This window comes from Phaseolus vulgaris, chromosome 11 (assembly GCF_051622355.1).
Source record: "Phaseolus vulgaris cultivar YP4 chromosome 11, ASM5162235v1, whole genome shotgun sequence".
In the NCBI taxonomy this organism is placed as follows: Eukaryota; Viridiplantae; Streptophyta; class Magnoliopsida; order Fabales; family Fabaceae; genus Phaseolus; species Phaseolus vulgaris.
In genome coordinates this window covers 20,601,080-20,622,169 of record NC_143508.1, presented here as the reverse complement: position 1 = coordinate 20,622,169, position 21,090 = coordinate 20,601,080, and the positions used below count along the sequence as shown (strand labels likewise).

General features: G+C 40.6%; 1 protein-coding gene across 1 annotated transcript; it reads left to right on the top strand.

The window, feature by feature from the left end:
• The first annotated feature begins 1,883 nt into the window (after positions 1 to 1,883).
• LOC150023103 (uncharacterized) lies at positions 1,884 to 18,066 on the top strand. The gene is made up of 3 exons (XM_090297713.1): positions 1,884 to 3,036; positions 16,970 to 17,191; positions 17,855 to 18,066. Exons 1-3 carry the CDS (start codon positions 1,884 to 1,886, stop codon positions 18,064 to 18,066), a joined length of 1,587 nt encoding a protein of 528 aa, XP_090153839.1.
• The last annotated feature ends 3,024 nt before the right edge of the window (positions 18,067 to 21,090 follow it).

Genomic DNA, 21,090 nt, shown 5'->3' with positions numbered 1-21,090 from the left:
AAGGGGATTTGTCCAGGGCCTTTCAGTGAATCACTCATCAGAAACCGCCCCAAAACCTTCGCTGAGATTAGGCATCGTGTGGTGGCTCACATCGCAGCAGAATGGGAGGTGAATGAAAAGCGCGCGTGTGTTATCCCCACGCGTCCGCAAGCGCTGGCGCGTGCGCAACCTATGAGGGTGCATGAGGCTGCAACAGAGAAGAGGAACCCTGGGAAAAAGCAGCCCTACGAGCCTAGGAAGCCTTAGGCTAGGGGGGGCGCAAGGGAGAATAAGCCTGTGAGGCATAATTTTGTGGTAGATTTGAAAGATCTGATAGCCGTGCCCAACATAGCAGAGAGGTTGAGGATGCCGCCCAAGACTAACAAGAAGTTGGGACCTCACAAGGAGGCTTGGTGTGAGTTTCACCAAGCGTTTGGTCACCCCATACGCAACTGCTTGGCGTTGGGACACCATTTGAATGAGTTGGTGAAGAGTGGGTTCCTAAATGACTACTTGGCGGAGCCAGAGAGGACTGAGACCCCAGCAGCGTCAGGAGAGGATCAGGGGCATGAAATGCCCGTTCATGGGGAGATCCACACCATCTCGGGGGGTTTCTCAGGTGAAGGGTGGGATGCCTCTCAGTGCAAGAGGTATGCACGATCGGTGATGTCAGTAGAGGCGCAAGCGGTGAATGACGTGCTTGACGTCGACCTTACTTTCACGAAGGCCGATCTTCGAGACGTCGTTCCTCATGACAACGACCCTGTGGTGGTTTCTGTTGTAACCCAGTAAGGAAGGTGCACCAAGTGCTAGTGGACCAAGGCAACTCGGCGGATGTGATGTTTTGGTCCACCTTTAATAGGCTGCACCTGTCTCCCGATCAACTGAGGCCTTACACTGGGTGCTTGTATGGCTTCGCGGGAGACCAGGTGGAGGTACAGGGGCATTTGGAGCTGATGACCACCTTTACGAATGACGTTGACTCCCGCACGGAGAATATAAGGTACTTGGTGGTTAACTCTTCCTCAACCTATAATATTTTGTTGGGGAGACCAGCTTTGAATAGGCTAAGAGTGGTAGCATCAACACGCCACATGAAGATGAAGTTGCCGGACTTGAGCAGGAGGGTGATAAACATCAAGTCGGACCAGCAAGAGGCTAAGAAGTGCTACGAGAACAACCTTAAGACCAAGAGGGGGGTGTTCATGGTTACAGAGCGCCCACCTAGCAGAGACGGGGACACCCGCGCAGGGATCTCCTGCGCAGAAAGCGCTCGGGAGAGGCGACCCGAGCCAGCAGGGGACATCGTGGAGAGACAGATCAGGGGTAGAACATTTAAGCTTGGTAAGTCGCTGGGCCGAGCGGAGCAAGACCAGGTCGCTGGGGTGATAGCACGACACCTATACGCTTTCGCCTGGTCCGCCTCAGACATACCGGGTATAGACCCAGATTTCCTGTGTCACCGCCTCACCATGGACCCCAAGGTCTGGCCCGTCCGCCAGAGAAGAAAGAAGTTCAATGAAGAGAGGTGGCAGGTCATCAAGGAAGAAACAAAGAAGTTGCTGAGTGTCGGCCACATAAGGGAGATTCAATACCCTAAGTGGTTCGCAAATGTGGTCTTGGTGAAGAAGGCCAACGGGAAGTGGAGAATGTGTGTGGACTTCACCGACCTCAACAAGGCATGCCCGAAGGATTCGTACCCCTTACCAAGCATCGACGCCTTGGTGGACAGCACCTCGGGTAGTAAGATGCTTAGTTTCTTATATGCTTTCTCCGGGTACAACCAAATCAAGATGCACCCCAAAGACGAGTGCAAGACGACGTTTATGACCGAGACGTCTTGTTACTGTTATACGGTGATGCCCTTCGGGCTGAAGAATGCGAGCGCCACCTACCAGAGGCTGATGGATAGGGTCCTTGCACCCATGATAAGCAGGAATGTGCAGGCCTACGTGGATGACATGGTGGTGACCTCGCAGGCGAGGGGTCATCATGTGTTTGATTTGGAAGAGCTATTTGCAACAATAGCTAAGTATCGATTGAAGCTAAACCCTGAGAAGTGCGTGTTCGGGGTCGAGGCGGGTAAGTTCTTGGGTTCCCTAATCACCGAGCGTGGGATAGAGGCGAACCCGGAGAAGTGTGCGGCAATCCTTGCCATGAGAAGCCTGGCCTCGGTGAAGGAGGTGCAGCAGTTGACAGGGCGGATGACCGCCCTGTCCAGGTTTGTATCAGTTGGAGGGGACAAGGGTCACCCCTACTTCCAGTTTTTGAGAAGGAATAGCCGGTTTGTGTGGACCGAGGAGTGTGAGGAGGCGTTCCTTAAGTTAAAGGAGTATCTAGCTACCCCTCCCGTGTTGTGCAAGCTGCAGTTGGGAACTCCGCTCCGATTGTATTTTGTTGTAATGGAGCAGGCGATTAGCTTGGTCCTCGTCCAAGACCAGGACCAAGTACAAAAACCAATATACTTTGTGAGCAAAGTATTACAAGGACCGGAGGTGAGATACCAGGCCCTAGAGAAGGCGACCCTGGTCGTGGTGTTCTCGGCTAGGAGGCTTCGTCATGACTTCCAAAGTTTCACAGTGGTGGTGATGACGAACTTACCTATCCGAAAGGTGCTGCAGAAGCCGAACGTGGTAGTGGAGCTCTTAGAGTTTGATGTTCAGTACGAGCCTCGAGGCCCCATCAAAGGCCAGGTGTATGTGGATTTTGTAGTAGAGCTCTCCCCGACAGATGCACGACAAGAAGAGGAGGCCAGCTTCAGATGGGTGCTCTCAGTGGATGGATCATCCAACCAGCAGGGCAGTGGAGCTGGCATGACCTTGGAAGGACCGCACGGGATGTTGATCGAGCAGGCCCTATGGTTCACTTTCAAGGCCAACAACAATCGGGCAGAGTATGAAGCTCTCATTGTCGGCATGCTCTTAGCTAAGGAGATGGGAGCGCAGAGCTTATTTGCAAAGAGCGATTCCTTTTTAGTCACAGGTCCGGTGACTGGGGAATATCAAGCTAAGGACCCACAGATGGCCGCGTACCTAGGGTACATCCAAGTCTTGAAAAGTTTGTTAGTGGTGTTTGAGCTGGTGCACGTCTCGAGAAAGCAGAATGCCCGAGCTGACTTGCTAGCCAAGCTCGCCAGTTCAGGCAAGGGGGGAAGGCAGAGGACGGTGATACAAGAAACCCTCAAAGCACCACGAACATCCGTCGCTGATAATATGGTGGGCATGCATCGGGTCAGTACGATTAGGGGAGGGGCGAGGAGTCATCGGTCGTTGACTCAGGAGACGCTGAGAATGCCTAGTGTAAGCGCTTACCCGGTCTCGCAGGGGGACCCTATGCAGGTATGCACAGTTGAGGAAGGGGACACGTGGATGATACCCTATAGGCGCTACCTAGCCGATGGGATACTCCCATTGGAACCCACGGAGGGCAAAAAGATAAAGAGGAACTCCGCCAAGTACATCCTTGTGGATGGGGAACTGTTCAGACATGGGTTCACCCACCCAATCTTGGTGTGTGTAAGCGGATACCAGTATACACGAATAATGGATGAGCTCCACGAGGGAATTTGTGGTAGCCATGTCGGTGGTAGGTCCCTGTCATCGAAGGTCGTTCGTGCAGAGTATTATTGGCCAATAGTAAGAGAAGTTTGCATGAGGTACGCCCAGCGGTGCAAGCAGTGTCAACAACACGCCGACTGGCACAAGGCGCCGCTAGAAGAGCTGAGGTCGATTTATAGCCCGTGGCCATTTCACACATGGGGAATCAACATTCTAGCGCCCTTTTCTTTGGCGGTAAGACAAATGAAGTATCTTGTAGTGGCCATAGAATACTTCACGAAGTGGATAGAGGCTAAGCCAGTAGCGCAAATCACAACTCACAAGATCCAACACTTTGTGTGGAAGAATATAGTGTGCCGCTTTGGTGTGCCGAGGCGTCTAGTTTCCAATAATGGCACACAGTTTGCGAGTCAACAGCTGGGCAAGCTATGCACGGAGGTCGGAATAAAGCAGGTGTTCGCATCGGTTGAGCATCCCCAAACAAATGGGCAGGTTGAATCTACCAACAGAGTCCTACTCAGGGGTTTGAAGAGAAGACTCGAGAAGGCTAAAGGAGCCTAGGCAGAGGAGGTTCCTAGGATAGTGTGGGCTTACCACACCACGCCTCAGTCCAACACCAGAAAGACATCCTTCAACTTGATGTACGGGTCAGACGCAATGATTCCGGTAGAGATTCAGGAGAGCTCGCCACGTTTTCAAAGTTTTGTGGCTGAAGAGTCTAACGAAGAGAGAAGTGATGGCATTTTCATGAAGTTCTTCTTGAATCAATGTAGAGTATGGGGCAGAAGCAATGAATGAGAGTGAGCAAGATCCTCCTAAGAGTGGTGTTGATCTTGTAGGTGCATGATAAGTATGGGTATTGAGTGGTTCGGCCAGCTCAAGGGAAAAGATGAAGGAATTGAAGTTTAGAGCCTAGGATTCTAGGGAGAAGCAAAGTTGAGCACAAATTGGCAGCATAACTTTACTCACAATAAACTTGGAAAATACATGAGATAGCCTCCCTATTTATAGGCTATTTGGACGTAAGACCTAAGCTAATACATAATGAAATGTAAACCAAATGAAATGCAAAGCCTAGGCCATGTGCCATGACCGGTCACACCTAGCAAGGTTCTAGAAAGTTTCACTCAAAAATACTTTCTACACTACTCTAATTACTAAGTACCCCTAATGGGCCTTCATGTACCAATTACAAGGCTTTCCCAAACCGTAGCTTGATCCATGTGTGGTGAGCTAGACGGTCCTTCTAGATGCTCCTTATGTAGCCACTCCTCATCATGGCCTAGACGCTCCATATCTTAGGCTAGACGCTCCTCTTTGAGTCTAGACGCTCCTCTTCATAAGCTAGACGGTCTTAGCCTTGGAAGCTTGGCTTTCATAGTGTGGTGAGCTTGAGCCCTCCTCCATCAAGAAGGGTGAACCTGGATCTGCTAGATGAGGTCAGGGAGGAGGGGAGAATCAAAGTTGAAGCATTAAAGAGAAGGGTGGAGCACAAGCACAGTTCCATGCTAAGGCCTAGACAGTTTCATGTCGCTGACCTGGTAATGCGAAAGGCTCATCCATATCAGCTGGAGAACAAGTTGTCCCCCAAGTGGACTGGTACTTTTAGGGTGACGGAGGTCCTCGGCAACGGGGCGTACAGGCTTGAGACGCTGGAGGGAGGCGCGATTTCTCGTACATGGAATGCGGCCAATCTCAAGTTTTATTTAATTTGAACACTAGCATTGTACACAGTTTAAGGGGATGCTCTTTTTCCCTTTTTAAGGGTTTTTTAATGAGGTTACCCAATAAAGTTACGATTGAAGTATGCATATTCTCGAGTTTTTGTACAATGCTAGTCCATGCATTGGGCGTGGACGAGGCGGTAGGGCGAGTCACAATCAAAGAGCCCCAGGGAAAGAGACGGCTGGTGATGTGAATGCAACTACAAGAATACATGATTCTTTAACATTCTTAGGAGCAACTTGAGTTGGTCATGAAATGGCACTTTACTTAGAATTGGATCAATGTTGTAATTCAAGAACTCACCAAGACTTTGCACCAAACCAAAGCTCATATGGAAGTCCATATATTGTCAAATGGAATCAAACAACAAGAATGAAGAACAAGAATGGGAAAACCGAACAGAAATGCAAGATTAAGCTACTGTACCGAACATAATTTGAACACAAAGCTGGAAAACACAAACTTAATCGGTGAAAAAGAATGAAGAACACTAAAACAAACCAAAATTATCGATTGAAATTGAAGAACAAGATGAAGGAAGATGGCTTATGTGATTGAAGCAAGGATTGGGAATGGACACGCCACTTGGATGATGAATGTTCCAAGATAAGTGCAGATTTGCCGCCACTTGAATGCTCCCAATGCATCACAAGACAAGACAAGGAAAAGGAGAACTAGTCTCACAATCACTCACAAATGGAGCATAGTAACTTTACTCTATTTTTCCAATCTGAATTGTGAAGGACCTAAGCCCTCCTTTTATAGGAGCAAGGGCTGGTCATTTACATAGCTTATTCCCTAAGCTACCCAAAAAGCTCCTAAGATCACACCCTCCTTACTAAGCTCACTCCCCAAGCTTCTAGAATTTTCTAAACTAAAGCCTAAAGATGCTTTTACAAAAGAGGTGTCTAATGTTTCCCTCTAAGCACCTTTCTAAGCACTATTCTATATTATTTACAATTTAAAAGAAACTATAAAGAGAGATATTTAATTGAAGCCTATTCTTGAAAGCTTGTAGACTTCTTTGGCGTTAGGCTTGATCCTCTCTTTATTTTATGTCTTCTTTTAATTTTGAGAAGACTAGAAGGAAGAACTTCAAATGTGAAGGTGAATGACCTCTTCCTTCATTAATAAAAGCCTCCTTTATTTGATTCTCATCATACTCCTCGAGTTGGAGAGAATTCGTCCACGAATTCTGAATCCCTGCATAGAACAAAGTCAGTTTATTTTGACAATTAAAAGGGGAAGAAAAAGGCAAACATGACTTAGCTTTTGTAAACAATGGGATTGCAGAAAAGGAGGTTCTAGAAATTGACCAAGTTGGAAAAATTTGTTTGGGAATAATGATATCTTTTGGAAAAAGGCCTTTTAAATGGTGACAACCATTAGGAGGTATGAAAAAATCATTCCTAACCTTTTTTAACCAAGATGGTAGTGAAGTAAGAACCTTTGGTAATGACAAAGATAAGGAAGGAAAACACCTTGGATGTGGAAGGATAAGACCCATGTCAATTTGGCCTTCTTTGTCTTTTTCATTTTCACGTGCGGTAGGTGGGGGAATTAGGTCTTGTTTTACCTTGTTTATTATTAAGGTTTGCTTTTGTGGACAATGAAGAGCTATGTGCCCAAAACCTAAACATTTAAAACATTTGGTTTTTATAGTTTTGGTGGATGACTTAGGGTTAGAAGGATTTTGGGTAGAAACTTTTTGGGAAGAAGTGGTTGCTTTGCTAAAATTTGAAGGAGAATTTTGAGTAGAAACTTTGGTTGCATCCTTCCTAGAAGAGTTGTAGAAACTATCATCATGAGTATTTTTGAAAGTTGTTTTCAAAAGGTGTGATTCTACCTTGATGGCTAAGTGAAACACTTTCTTTAAAGAAGTATACTCATGTAGTTTTACCAAATCTTTAATTTCTCTTCTTAAACCACTTACAAACCATTTTATCTTTGATTCTTCATTAACATGCAAATTCATTTTAATCAAAGATGTTTGAAATTCTTGAAAATATTCATCTACCATCCTATGTCCTTGATGAAGCCTTTGGAACTTCAACAAGTGTTCCTTCCTAGAAGGAGGAACAAACCTCGCGCGCATACACTCTTTCAAATCATTCCTAGAAACTACGGGAGGTCTCTTGTGATATCCAATGTCCATTACAATGCTATGCCACCATTTCTTGGCAAAATCTAAAAATTCTAAAGAGGCTATTTTCACCTTTTGGTCTTCATAGACCCCATAGGCTTTGAAAATTTGTTCACATTTAGCCTCCCAATCTAAATACACATTAGGATCACTATTACCACTAAAGCTAGGTACTTTAACACTTTGAGCATAAGGCAATATCACATGTTGGCTTCTATCTTCACGTTTATGTATTTTCCATTCTTCCTTTTTTTCAAAGCTCCCATAGGTGTTGAAACTCTTTAAAACAAGCCCATGATGATGTTGGCCGTGAGCATTGGAAAAATCTTTGGAAGAATGCCTAGGAGAATAATGTCTTTCATGATTGGAATGTGAAGATCTTTCGTACTTCAATTCAAGTTTTGACAATCTTTTCTCCATGTGTTGTACTTCTAAAATTCGAAGCCTTATCTCCATTTGGCTCAACACCTCAAGATATTGTGCATTTGATTGTCTAACATTTTTTAAATCTTCCATGAGAGCTGCCTTTTGAGGTGAGCAAGGTTTGGAGGATTCTCCACTAGAAAAATGAGCCATGATCAAAAAGTACAAAAAAAACAGAAACAAACAATTAAAGAAACTTGTTAGCAAAATAAAGTGAGATGTAGGTTGCTGGAAAATGCCAAAAGAAAGTACTCAAACCACTCCAAGAAAATATTCTGTCCTCAACCAAGCCTTTCTTGTGGATTGGATGAGCTTAAAGTGAAATATGTCAAAGCAAACCACACTCACTTAAGAACAAGTCACCACAAAACTTTGGGGAAACAAGAAGACAAACAAGAAAAGGTATAAGCAAAGAATGGTAATTGCAAAAGGAATACTATATGTAAGACAAACTCAAAGATTAATGAATGAAAGACAAGCAAGAAAATAAAGAACTCAATGAATAAAGAAGGCACACCAAAAGAGTCCTAGAGAAAAGTATTAGAGTAGATTTAAGAAACAAAAACAAGCTACTGGAAAATATTTTTTTTATGCAAACTATGCTATGTTTACAGATTTAACTGTACTGATTGAAAGCGAACTGGAATGTGAAAAATTAACCACAGAAACTTGAATGTCTCAAATCAATAATGGCACTGGAATGAGGTAAAAACAGTAAGCCAATTGAGAGAAATAAATTTTCAAAATCGATGCCAGATTACCGTATTTTTTTCGGCAGAATTGTACACTATTCGTATTTTATTTATCATTTTTTTGTGTACTTGGAATTTTTGAGTAATTCTTTTTTCTATGCTTTTGTAACACTTTGAAGAATGTAAATCCAAATTTTCACAAATTTCCAGTGAGCCAATTAATTGCAGTAAATTGAAAACAGTAGCACGTTTGTAAGAAAACAGAGTATCCTATTTAGGAATGAAAAACAGTATGATGAACTAGCAAAGACATAATGGAAATTGTGTAAAAGAACTTGTATAGAATGAAAATACAAGCATTTGGATGATGAATGTTCCAAGATAAGTGCAGATTTGCCGCCACTTGAATGCTCCCAATGCATCACAAGACAAGACAAGGAAAAGGAGAACTAGTCTCACAATCACTCACAAATGGAGCATAGTAACTTTACTCTATTTTTCCAATCTGAATTGTGAAGGACCTAAGCCCTCCTTTTATAGGAGCAAGGGCTGGTCATTTATATAGCTTATTCCCTAAGCTACCCAAAAAGCTCCTAAGATCACACCCCCCTTACTAAGCTCACTCCCCAAGCTTATAGAATTTTCTAAACTAAAGCCTAAAGATGCTTTTACAAAAGAGGTGTCTAATGTTTCCCTCTAAGCACCTTTCTAAACACTATTCTATATTATTTACAATTTAAAAGAAACTATAAAGAGAGATATTTAATTGAAGCCTATTCTTGAAAGCTTGTAGACTTCTTTGGCGTTAGGCTTGATCCTCTCTTTATTTTATGTCTTCTTTTAATTTTGAGAAGACTAGAAGGAAGAACTTCAAATGTGAAGGTGAATGACCTCTTCCTTCATTAATAAAAGCCTCCTTTATTTGATTCTCATCAGCTGGTAAGGGTCACATCCCAGGGGTGATCTGCATGCATGGCACGTGAATAAGATAGGGCACTCCCAAGGCGAATGACCGAGAGATTGGGTGCATGAGTTGGCACACAAGTGGTCGTCACGCAGAGGTTGCACTCCAGTAAAGGGGGGTCTTGCACGCTAAATGGCCCTAAGAGTGGGTGAGAGCGATGCTAAGGCGCACTTATAGTAAGCCTAAGTCACAGTTCGCAAAGGAGGCAGAAACACTAACGAGTATATAAAGGGTATCAACCAACAGAATAAGGTATGCAATTCTAAGGCGAAAGCACACACACAGAGCTATCAGAGTTTAAAGTTTTTTGGTGTTTCTTTGCCCGGTGTTTGACTTGAGCGTCAAAGTGCAAACGGCCGCGAGGGCGCCCTTTGTCTCTTGTGTTTTCAGGTGATTTCGTCAGGGAAAAGGCACGTAGGGAGGAGGGATTCTTGGACGCACAACTGTCGTAGACGCACGAAGACGCCTTAGGTCAACCGTTGGTGATGGAAGGGGCCCCAACACCAATCCATTGAAAGGCCACCAAACATGTCAAATTGAGGCAACCCCTAGAGTTATGGCCAAGAGGATCCAAGAAGACGTTCTTTTACATGTTCAAATGCCATAAACTCTAGTGTAGAGTAGACTTTAATTTCTTGTCAAAATTAGCATAGAAACTTTATTTGTAATTTTTCTTAGAATTAATTTTGGCACCTAAAACACCAACCTAGGTAAACTTAGAGTTTCTAAAAACCTCTAAATTTACCAAGGCCGGTCTAGAAAGCCCATGGAGGGGGTGAGCATACAAACTAGACACACCCCTCCCCATGTGCTAATTTAGGCTCCACTTTTGGGAGGGAATTCATTTGAATTTCCAGCCCTCTAAACACTATAAATTGAGGTGCTTGGCTCTCATTTTGTAAGATTAATATACTTAGTGAATTGCTGCCAAATTGTGCCAATTTCACTTCATGTCCAAAACCTCCTAGGTTAGGCTTTTAATCTTCACAAATCCGCCCTTTCCAAATAGAGTTGGCCTCACCACTCTCAATCCCTACCTCTCATGCACCTTCAAGGTTACCACCACTCTTAGGAGGACCTTGCTTCATCTTCAATCCATGATGCTTCTACCATTCACCAACAAAATCCGAAAACTATGAACGCACATCTCCATCAAGCGGGAACACAAACATGTTAGAAACATGAATCTTGAAGTCTTTTCCAAAGTTATAATGACGTTGGGCATCCAAAAAGCATTGATTTTTCAAATAACAAAATGCATATTTTTAAGAAGATGAACGTACCTAATATCCAATTATAGCACATATGTGTTATGTAATCACCATTTTCTTTTTACTTCACACTTTTCCTCATTTTTTTCCACTTATTAATGATTTCAATTTGAATTTTTCTTTCTTTCTTTTTTTCAACAATAGGAATAGATTCTTTCTATTTATTTGAACTTTCAACATTTAGAACCAACCATTCCATTTTCTATGTATACTGCATTTATGTTCTCCTTTCTTAAACATGCCAAACGATAGGAAAATATATCATTAAATGTTTAGGGTGCAATAATAACAATTTTTTTTGGCTTAAAAGGGATAATAAAAATAAAAGAATTTTAAAAAGATAAATGTTGGTTATTTGGTCTTGGGTTCCTAATTAACACAAATGCCTCAATCATCTTCATGCTCTTTTATGATGTAACAAAAATAAATAAATTAAGCAAACCATAATTGTCAATTCATCAGTAAAACTCTCAAAATTGTTTAAGGTTCACACACTCACTTGGTTTAATTGGTCTCATTGCTTATTGTTTTGTCATTCTCTGTTCTAATCAATCATCCTGTTAAATTTTCATGTATCACAATTTCAACTACATTTGAATAGGGATTCAATCATATTTTCTTTTCTAACCTGTGTCTAACTCATCTCATTATTTAATATTTAAACACAGATTCCATTTTTTCCACAATTCAATTTTAATATTGCAGTTTTTGTAATTTAAAAAATAATAAAATAAAAGTAAAAAAACCATTAAATTAAAACTGAAAAAATAAAACAAGCATATAACTCAAGAATAACAATTAAAACCATTAAAAAAATAAATAAATAATCAAATAAGCAAATAGACATAAAACAAAACAACCAAAAAATAAACAAAACAATAAAACAAAAATTCAAATAACTAAAAATAAAAGAAAATTAGAAAGATAAAACCATATTTACGTTCAATCATCTCTTTTCAAGAAGTGTTAACATCTTCATCTACAATTATAGATGACCCTGCTTCGTTTATGGATTTGTCCCCCTGTATAATAGAACCTGTTCCCAGGCCAAGATACATAAGCTTCAAACTTATCAGGAGGCGTGTAGGGAGTGGGTTGCCTTTGAGGAATTTTTTGCAAGAATTCCCTGCAAGAATTGTCAATTTTACATCGTCAAACTCGCTCAGGCGAGATTTCCTGCGAGAAAACTAAATTTTACGTCGTCAAACTCGCCGAAGCGAGATTTATCTCGCTTGGGCGAGATGACTCTAGAGAGCACCCCTTGTTTGTCCTCCTAACTCGCCTAGGGGAGATATATTGCGCGTGGGCGAGGTTCCTTGCACAAAATTTTGAACTTTATGACGTCAAACCCGCCCAGGTGATGACTTTTTTTTACGGCAAGTACACTATGTTGTCATAAGTAATAATTTGTCCCTAAGGATGTATATTGAACCCACAAGGAACAATTGAATAATTAAGTAATAGATTCACTAAATATAAAACAAAATAATAAAAGTTTATTGGGATTTCTTATGCTGGCAATGATTAACGAAAAAACAAGTCAAAGAGTTGTTGCTTCAATTGGAGTAATAGGGATTGGGTTTCATCTTTCTCACTCTTTTGTATTTTGATTAGCATGAGAATATTGTGTCCTTTGATTGATATTGATGCCCGTATAAAAATCATTTATATCGATTCCTCGCATATAAAATTATTAAGATGCTTCCTAAATATCGATTCCTCGCATATTTATAAAAATAACTTATCCTTAACATCAAACGTTGATAGCTATTAACATTTCAAATCTATTCCTATCATTCAAATATGTTAAGTATTATCATTTAAGTCAGAACCTTAGAAGTACTTTCCAGTCAAATCTAAGTTTCGAGATCATGGAAAACCAAGAATTACAAACAAACAATAATATCAATAATCAATCAAGAACAAATATTATGTTTAGAAATCACCTCAATACATAAGAGTTTTAACAGATTAATCCCAATTCCAAAGGGTAGAATTAGCGATACATGATGGCTGTTACAAATAGGGAAAGCAAGAAAGGAAGATTTCGGATTTTTCTCCTTGACGGCAACCTTCTCTAGGGTTGCTAACACCTCTTATTCTCTGATGTGAATGTAACTACAAGAACACATGATTCTTGACATTCTTAGGAACAACTTGAGCTGGATTTGAAAGGCACTTTACTTTAGAATTGGATCAATGTTCTAAATTCAAGAACTCACCAAAACTAAGCACCAACCAAGACTCATATTGAAGTCCATGTATTGTCAAATTGAATCAAAACAAAAGGAAAGAAGAACAAGAATTAAAACTGGACAGAATTAAGAAACTAGCTACTGAACCAAAAAAGAAACAAAGCACAAAGCTGGAAAACAGAATGTAAATGGTAGAAAATGAAGGAAACACATTAGGAAATGAAACTACCGAATGGAAAATTGAAGAAAGGAAAGAAGACACTTATATGAAGATGCTTGCTGGATTTTGAGGATTGGAAGAAGCCATTCACGCCACTTGGAACCTTGAACCAAGATAAGTGATGGAGTGCCACCACTTGAAGCTCACCATAGCTCACAAGATAAGGCAAAGAAGAGGAAGACTCAAAACTCACAAATTCTCTCCCAAATTGAGTATAGTCTCTCTACTATAAAATTCCAATCTGAATTGTACAAGCTAAGCACCTTTATTTATAGCCTAGAGGTGCTGAAAATGCAAGCTAAATGGCCTACAAATGCAATGAAATTCGGTTTGGCACCCCCTAGGCTCCTATCTACACTCCCCCCTAGACTCCCTTACTACTTACACCTTTTTATTACATTCACACCCCTATTCTACAAAAGAAATAAGAAGAGCCATTTTATTATACTCTTGTCCCAAAGCTCTTGCCATGCTCCTAGTAATTCGTTGGGCTTGGGCCCCTTGTTGGGCTTGGACCCCTTGATGGGCTTGGGCCCCTTGTTGGGCTTGGGCTTCATGGCCTAGAGCATCCTCTACTTGGTTTCCATCATTCTCCCAATTGGATTATAATTCACTGGATGGTGTTTTCCTCTCAATCTTGCACGCCTGGGTTGTGTCTCAAGCCTCCTATTTCACCTAATTTGTTTGGTCTTATGTGACTTCTCGCTTGGGTGCTAATGGGCTCGCTTGGGCGAGTAAAATGTAAAAAGGCCCAATGTTACTAGAACAATCTCGCTCAAGTGAGAATGAGTTCACTTGAGCGAGATCCAGTGTGGCGTCTTGGTTTTTTGCGTGTTTGGGCCAACTTTGGTGATGCTGGTGCATTCCAACTTTCCCTTTTTCAGCTTTGTATATTCTCCTTTTGCCCAATTGTCTCCATTCTTCCCTAGAATCTAGAAATTAACTCAAATTTGAGAATAAATCGTTCTTTATTCAAATTAAAGTCATAAATTATGTAAAAAAAAGGTATAAATTCACAAGTTATGGGTTATTTTGTATTTATTTTATCAACTAATACTCATAAATGCCTATAATTTAATATAAAATATTACTGAAATTTGGAACTTATCACCAGGCGAGACATATGATGCCAGAACGAGTTTCTCTACATAAAAACATGGTTTTTAAAAGTATAAATCAAAACAAAAATAACAAATCATAAAACTAAAATTTGTATTGGGTTGCCTCCTGATAAGCACTCGTTTAACGTCATATAGGTTGACACATGTTTCTTTCAAAGGAGGCATGTATGGGTTGGGTTTCCCTTTAGGGAAGTTTTGATAAATATCTAGTTGTAATTTCATTATCCCTCTGTGATTTGTACTTTCTTGCATATGTATTCTCCCATGTGGCTCTTTGCTCTAATTCATCTGCTGCATTTGTTCCAATATCTTATCTTCCTTGGAGGATGAGGATTAACCCGGGTGATGGATTGGTGATGAATAAGAACATCACCAGCTTGTGGTGCTTGTTCTTATGTAGCAGTACAATTATTCACAATAAATTTTAGTTCAATTAGAGGTCTAATTTTTACTTATGGGTTTACCCCAACCACATGAGCTACACAAAGATCAGTGATAAAAGCAGGAAAACCCAAATAACCTTTTGCCTTTTGATTATTTTGGGTAATTTCAAATCAAACAAATTTATAAATCTCATGAAAAATAATTTTAGCAACATCAACAGAATAATCATCCTTCAAGAGTCAATAGAGAAGATGACATGTGAGAATATTTAAGTCTGACACATGATCAATAGGGTCTTTATGTGTTTCCTTAATATTCTCCATGGTTTCCCAGTTGGGCTAATTTGATAGGAGTGATTTGCTAGACAGAAAATCCCTAGCCACTTCATCATCATTAAAGCCATATGTTCTCTCTCACAACTGGTGATAGGTACAATCATCATCACCTCTTAGTCTTTTCTAACTTCTCATTGCTTCTCTTTTCTTTATTTTTAACTTTTATTCTTCCAAGTTATCTTCTAAATTTCTCAATCTAACTACAATTTCTCTATAAAAACTCGTCTTCTTAATATGATAAGACAACTCAAGCAAGAATTAGTATTAAAAGAAAATAATTGTTTTTTTTGTATTTTTTACTCTTTTTAAAATAAAATGAAATAAAGAAAACAAAAATTTACCATAAAGGAAAAATAAATAAATACTAAGAAAAAATAAAATAAAATAAAACTGAAACAAAAATAAAAATAATTAAATAAAAACTACATAAACTCTAAATAAAACTACGTAAACTAAACATAAAAACAAAAACTAAAATAAAATAAAATATAACAAAATAAAATAAAATAAATAAATAAAAAATAAATACAGCAAACAAAAAAAAACTTTCAAAAAATATATTAACATAAAAAAAACCATTTTTAAAAAAATCATATTCACATTAAAAAAAAATAAAACTTTAAAAATATTCAAAACAAAAGGAAAACAAAATCTTTACAAAAATATTCAGATTAAAAAAAATGAAAAAACTAAAAAATGTATTCACATAAAAAAAATTAAAGAAAATGTTAAGATATTCACAATATTTATTTGTACTAAAAAATTCAACTATTCTCGGACAATGGCGCCAAAAAGTAGATGATTATTCTACGGCAAGTGCACCGTGTTGTTAAAAGTAATAATTTGTCCTAAGTACGAATATGAATGTTGAATAATCAAGTAAAAAGTTCACTACATAGAAAATAAAATAATAAAGTTTTTTGAGGGTTTGTTATGAGTGCAATGATTAATAAAAAAAAAGTCGAAGAGTTTATTGCTTCAATAGGGAAAATATGGATTGGGGTTCATCTTTCTCAGTCTTTGGTATTTTGATTAGCATGACAATATTGTGTGCCCTTTGATTGATATTGATGCTTGTACCTGTATGGATGATGGGGCCTAGGTAATACCTGTCCACTGGTACACAACTTGCTGACGTGTCGGTAGTCTTCCAATTTCTTGAAGATCTCCCTCTCGTTGTATGTGCTCTGCCGGTCAAGGGTTCTTGCGATTGCATTCTGACGCTCAAATCAGTAGTATTTTGGTGTGTTCTCTTAGGATATGAAAAACGTACCTTTTTCCCCTTCAAAAGTTCCATTTATAAGTTGACTTAGGCCCTTACCTGTGTGGGTTGGATAAACGGTCCATTAGGACGTGTGTAGTGGCTTGCTCTAGTCATGGGAGTGTCTCTTTCAGTTTATCGTTACATTGATATATTTACCTCAGTATTTCAGAACGTGTCTTTGACTCATTCAACTCTAGTTGTAACTTCCTATTTATTACGTATTTATTATGCGATAACCGTTTATTTAACCAGGTCATCGGTCGTCCGGGGTCCGACTGGTACACTTGCCCCCAGGCTCGAGGAGATTTATCTCTGAAGAGTCGTGTAGGATGGTTGGGGATCATGAGATAGTGCGTGATAACTGGCAACATTGAATGCATGGGAGAGATGTGACGTTTGGCAGAGCTGCCGTTTCATGATGTATTGTTTCATCAGATGCTTTCAACGGTGGGGATTTTGTGTCGTTTTGTATGCTGCGTGGGTTTGACCGTTGGATTGCATTAGATCCAACGGTACTGGACGAATGGTAGAGGATTCTCTCTCCTACTTTGTCACTATAAATAGCGCTTCTTTGAGAGGTTGAAAGGTTTGTGCTTTCTCTCTTCTTGCAAGTCTTGCATTGTCTGCTCTGAGTGTCGAGTCTTTTGCTTCCTTTGAGTTATCGTGTAACCAGGTCAGTAATGTATTCTTCTGTAGATTTTTCTAATAGTGTTGCAAACCCCGAGTCGTCTGTGACTCGTACTGCATCTGGTAGTGCGAGTCGGTCGTCGGATGACCCAAGTTATGATTGGGTTGATCCTTCGGTTCTCAAAATTCCAACTAGGATAAGGAGCACTGATAGCTTAGACCAATTTCTTTCTGAGAATTCATTTTTAACGCCCGAATGTCCGTTCGAAGTGATAACGACGAATATTTGTGGTATGACCGACCGCGTATGCACGGTCGGGAAAATGCACCGCACAACTTCTTTTTTGTATATAACACCTTCTTTTCTGATTTGCATATAACTTTACCCTTAGATAACTTTACGAAGGGGGTCCTTCGGATTCTCAACGTTGCGCCCACGCAGTTGCATCCCAACTCGTGGGAAGCCCTTCAGGCGTTCTGATTATTGTGTCAACTCTTCAAACTTGAGCCTACCCCTGAAGCTTTTTTTATATTACTATAATACACGTATGAGTACTCCTGTGAGTTGGTTGTCCTTGTCTAGTCGACCGGGGAATATTCGGTTTGCTGCATTTACCACTTGTATAAAAATTTCAAAGAGAAATATTTTAAAATTTTTGTGGAGTCGGATGGCTGAGACCTTTTTTATAACGTGAATGGAACGACCAAGTTTCCATTCCATTGGATAGAGAAACCTACCCAACTTGGTAACTGGTTGTGGTCGTCAATGTCACCATTTGACAAGGAGATCTTAGTGGTCATTGACCAGTTGCCCTATATGCTTCCCACTCGAGAGCTGATATCTTTGTATGGATCATCTAAGAAGTGGGCAAACTTCAATTGTACGTAGATTTCTTGCATTCGATTGAGCATGCACTATGTTTAATTTGGTTTAATTATATTTGTACTTTGCAGATATTATAAAAAAGATGGATCCTGCCTTGAGCAGTTTCATGAGCAACCTCAAGAGTCAGGCGGTCGCGCGAAAGGTTAGAAGCCTCGCGGGGGTTGGAAAAGAAAAGGTTGTTATGGAGGATGTTGCGTCGACGGCAGTGGTAGTTCCTCCCACAGTCAACCAAAAGAGGGGGCGCCCACCCAAGACTCAAACCGGTGCTGATGTGGGGTAGCCGTCCGGCTAGGCATTAACAATGTTGAGTCCTTCACTACGGGTGGTGTAAGCTATGCAAATTGATCTTCATCCAGAAGATGAGGGAATCCTTGCAGCCATCCCCACCCAAGACCTAATAGAAGAGTTGGTGGAATTGCAGAGTAGGGCTACCGTCGTCGGTAGGGCTCTAGGTGATGAATTAAGTAGGGCTCAGACGATGGTAGTGCCTAAATTAAAAACGGAGTTGGAGGCATCGGTCAGCTCCCTAAAAACAGCTTTGGAGGCTGCAGACACTTGCAGGGAAGAAATTCAAAAGAATGACCGACTGGCCAAAGAAGAGCAAGAAACGCTAAAGGCAACGCTCACCAAGGTAATGGCCGAGCGAGATCAGTTGGTGAAAGAAAAAGCTGATGCTGAACTCAAAGAAAAATCTTTGGCTGCCGAGGTGTTCGGCATGCCGCCTTTTTCCATGGTGTACCGAGTGAAGACTCGCGATATGACTTGAAAAAAGACGTGGTTAACGGCCAGCTAGTGCCACTTGGGGGAGGTGCCGACCACGCTATGGAAGATCAACAGACCAAAGCCATTCAACCAGATAAGTCGATCGAGAATATTTAAATGAGAAAATTACCTGGACCCGGGTTGTGGGTTTTAAACAATGTGTTGCATCTTCATGAATTTAGTTTCAAATATTTTGAACAATGGCGTTTATGAATTTATCTCTATATATATGTGTTGTTGTGAAGTAATTTGTATCCACTTTATATTTAATATTTGCTGATAGATTGTCGGCCGAGAGTTTGATAAACAATACTAAAGTTGTGATTAAGTTATAAATGAATTTCGGACCAAGGATTTGGTACATAACATTTAAGTTATAATATGCTGACCGAGTGCTTGTTAAATAACAATGAAGTTATTAATGGATTTCTGACCAAGATTTTGGGAAATAACATTAAGTTATAATTTGCTGACCGAATGCTCGGTAAATAACAATGGAGTTATTAATGGATTTCAGACCAAGAGTTTGGTAAATAACATTAAGTTATAATTTTTTGACCGAATGCTCGGTAATGTATACTGATGGCACTCGTTTTTGAGCAATAATTTTTAAAGTGCCTTGTCAAAACCTTCTCGGTCGAAAACCCTCCTTAGGGATAAAACAACTGAGCGAGGGAAGAGTACACTAATTTTATTTATCAATTTTAATAAAATTTGAGATGCGTGGCATTCCACGTTCTCGGTACATTCTAAACGATATGCCCCTCCGGCCGCAGTGTCGGTGATACAGAATGGACCTTCCCAATTACTTGAAAATTTACCGCATATCCTTCCGGGCATCGTTGCACATGCGCTAGACTAAATCTCCTTTCTGAAAGCATCGTGGCTTTACCTTCGAGTTATATCTTCTTGCCGCCCGTATCCTACACGCTTCCTCCCATATTCTGCATTTGTCTCTTAGCTCATTGATAAGGTCGAGGCCGACCAGTAGGCTTTCCTTATTTAAGTCTAAATCCAGTGTTTGTCGCCGTAGTGAGGGCTCACCTATTTTGACAGGAATCATGGCTTCTGTGTCGTACGTCAGACTGTAAGGTGTCTCTTGAGTCGTGGACTGTGGGGTGCATCGGTAGGCCCATAGGACTTCAAGAAGTTATTCAGTCCAATTTCCTTTGGCTGGACCAAGTCTCTTTTTGAGCTCATTAAGGATGACTTTATTGAGGGCGTATGCTTGACCATTGGTTTATGAATGTTCGACTGAACTTGCAATGTGCTTAATATTAACTTTCTCATAAAACTCTGTTAACCCTTTGTCGGTGAATTGTCGACCGTTATCGGTGATGATAATCTGAGGTAGGCCGAATCTACAGACGATATTTTTCCATATGAAATTTTGGACATTTCGTGAAGTTATCGCCGTCAAGGGTTCAACCTCGATCCATTTAGTAAAATAGTCGATGCCGACTAGCAAAAATTTGCACTGGACTTTGCCAAGAGCAAAGGGTCCAATTATATCCATCCCCCATTTCACGCACGACCATGGAGATAAAATGTAGTGTAGGTTCTCAGGCTTTGGTGTGACAAGGTGCCATACTCTTGACATTTTATGCATTTGCGAACGAACTCAGTGCAATCTCCTTGTATGGTCGACCAATAATACCCAGCTCGTAATACCTTGGCAACCATGGTTCGTGCTCCAGAATGAGTTCCATATACTTCCTCATGTAGTTCCCTCATGACGTAAGTGACCTAGTCGGAGTAAGGCACTTCAAGAGTGGACAAGTGTATCCTCGTCTGTAAAGGTCTTGGTCAATAAGTATGAACCGACAGCCTGTTGCTTCATTGTTTTCTCCAAGTGTGGGTCACACATTCCGTCAGTCAAATATTGCTTGATGGGGGTCATCCAATTGGGTTGAGTACCAGTTGCCATGCATTCCTCTACGCTAACACTGGGTTTAGCCAAGGTTACATGTATGACCAACCGGTGAATTCCTTTTTGTTTGGTGGTTGCCAACCGGGAGAGCGCGTCCGCATGAGTGTTATTTCCTCGTCGGACGTGTTGGAACGATACTTCTTCAAACTTGGTTAACAAATTTCGTACAAAATGGAAATATTGTTGAAGCAAGGTTTCTCGAACTTCATACTCCTCCTTAAGATGTCTGATTGTTCGAAGTCTTGAACTCAAATTTCAGGGCTTGTTCGACGACAATTTCACTTGGTCCTTCCAATACCACTCCTGCTCTGCACGATCGACTATTTGAAGAGCCGTCTACATATAATATCCATCAAGAATCTTCTTCTTCAGTCGGTTGTGGAGTAAGCTCAACTGTGAAATCGGCGAGGGCTTGGGATTTAATTGCACCCCTAGGCTGATATTGAATATGAAATTCTAACAGCTCAATTGCCCATCCTCTCATTCGTCCGGCTAAATCTGGCTTAGTCAGAATCTTCACAATGGGATAGTTAGTCTTAACTATGACTCGGTGATTTTGAAAATACATTCGCATCCGGTGTGCGGTGATAATTAGAGCCAATGCAACTTTCT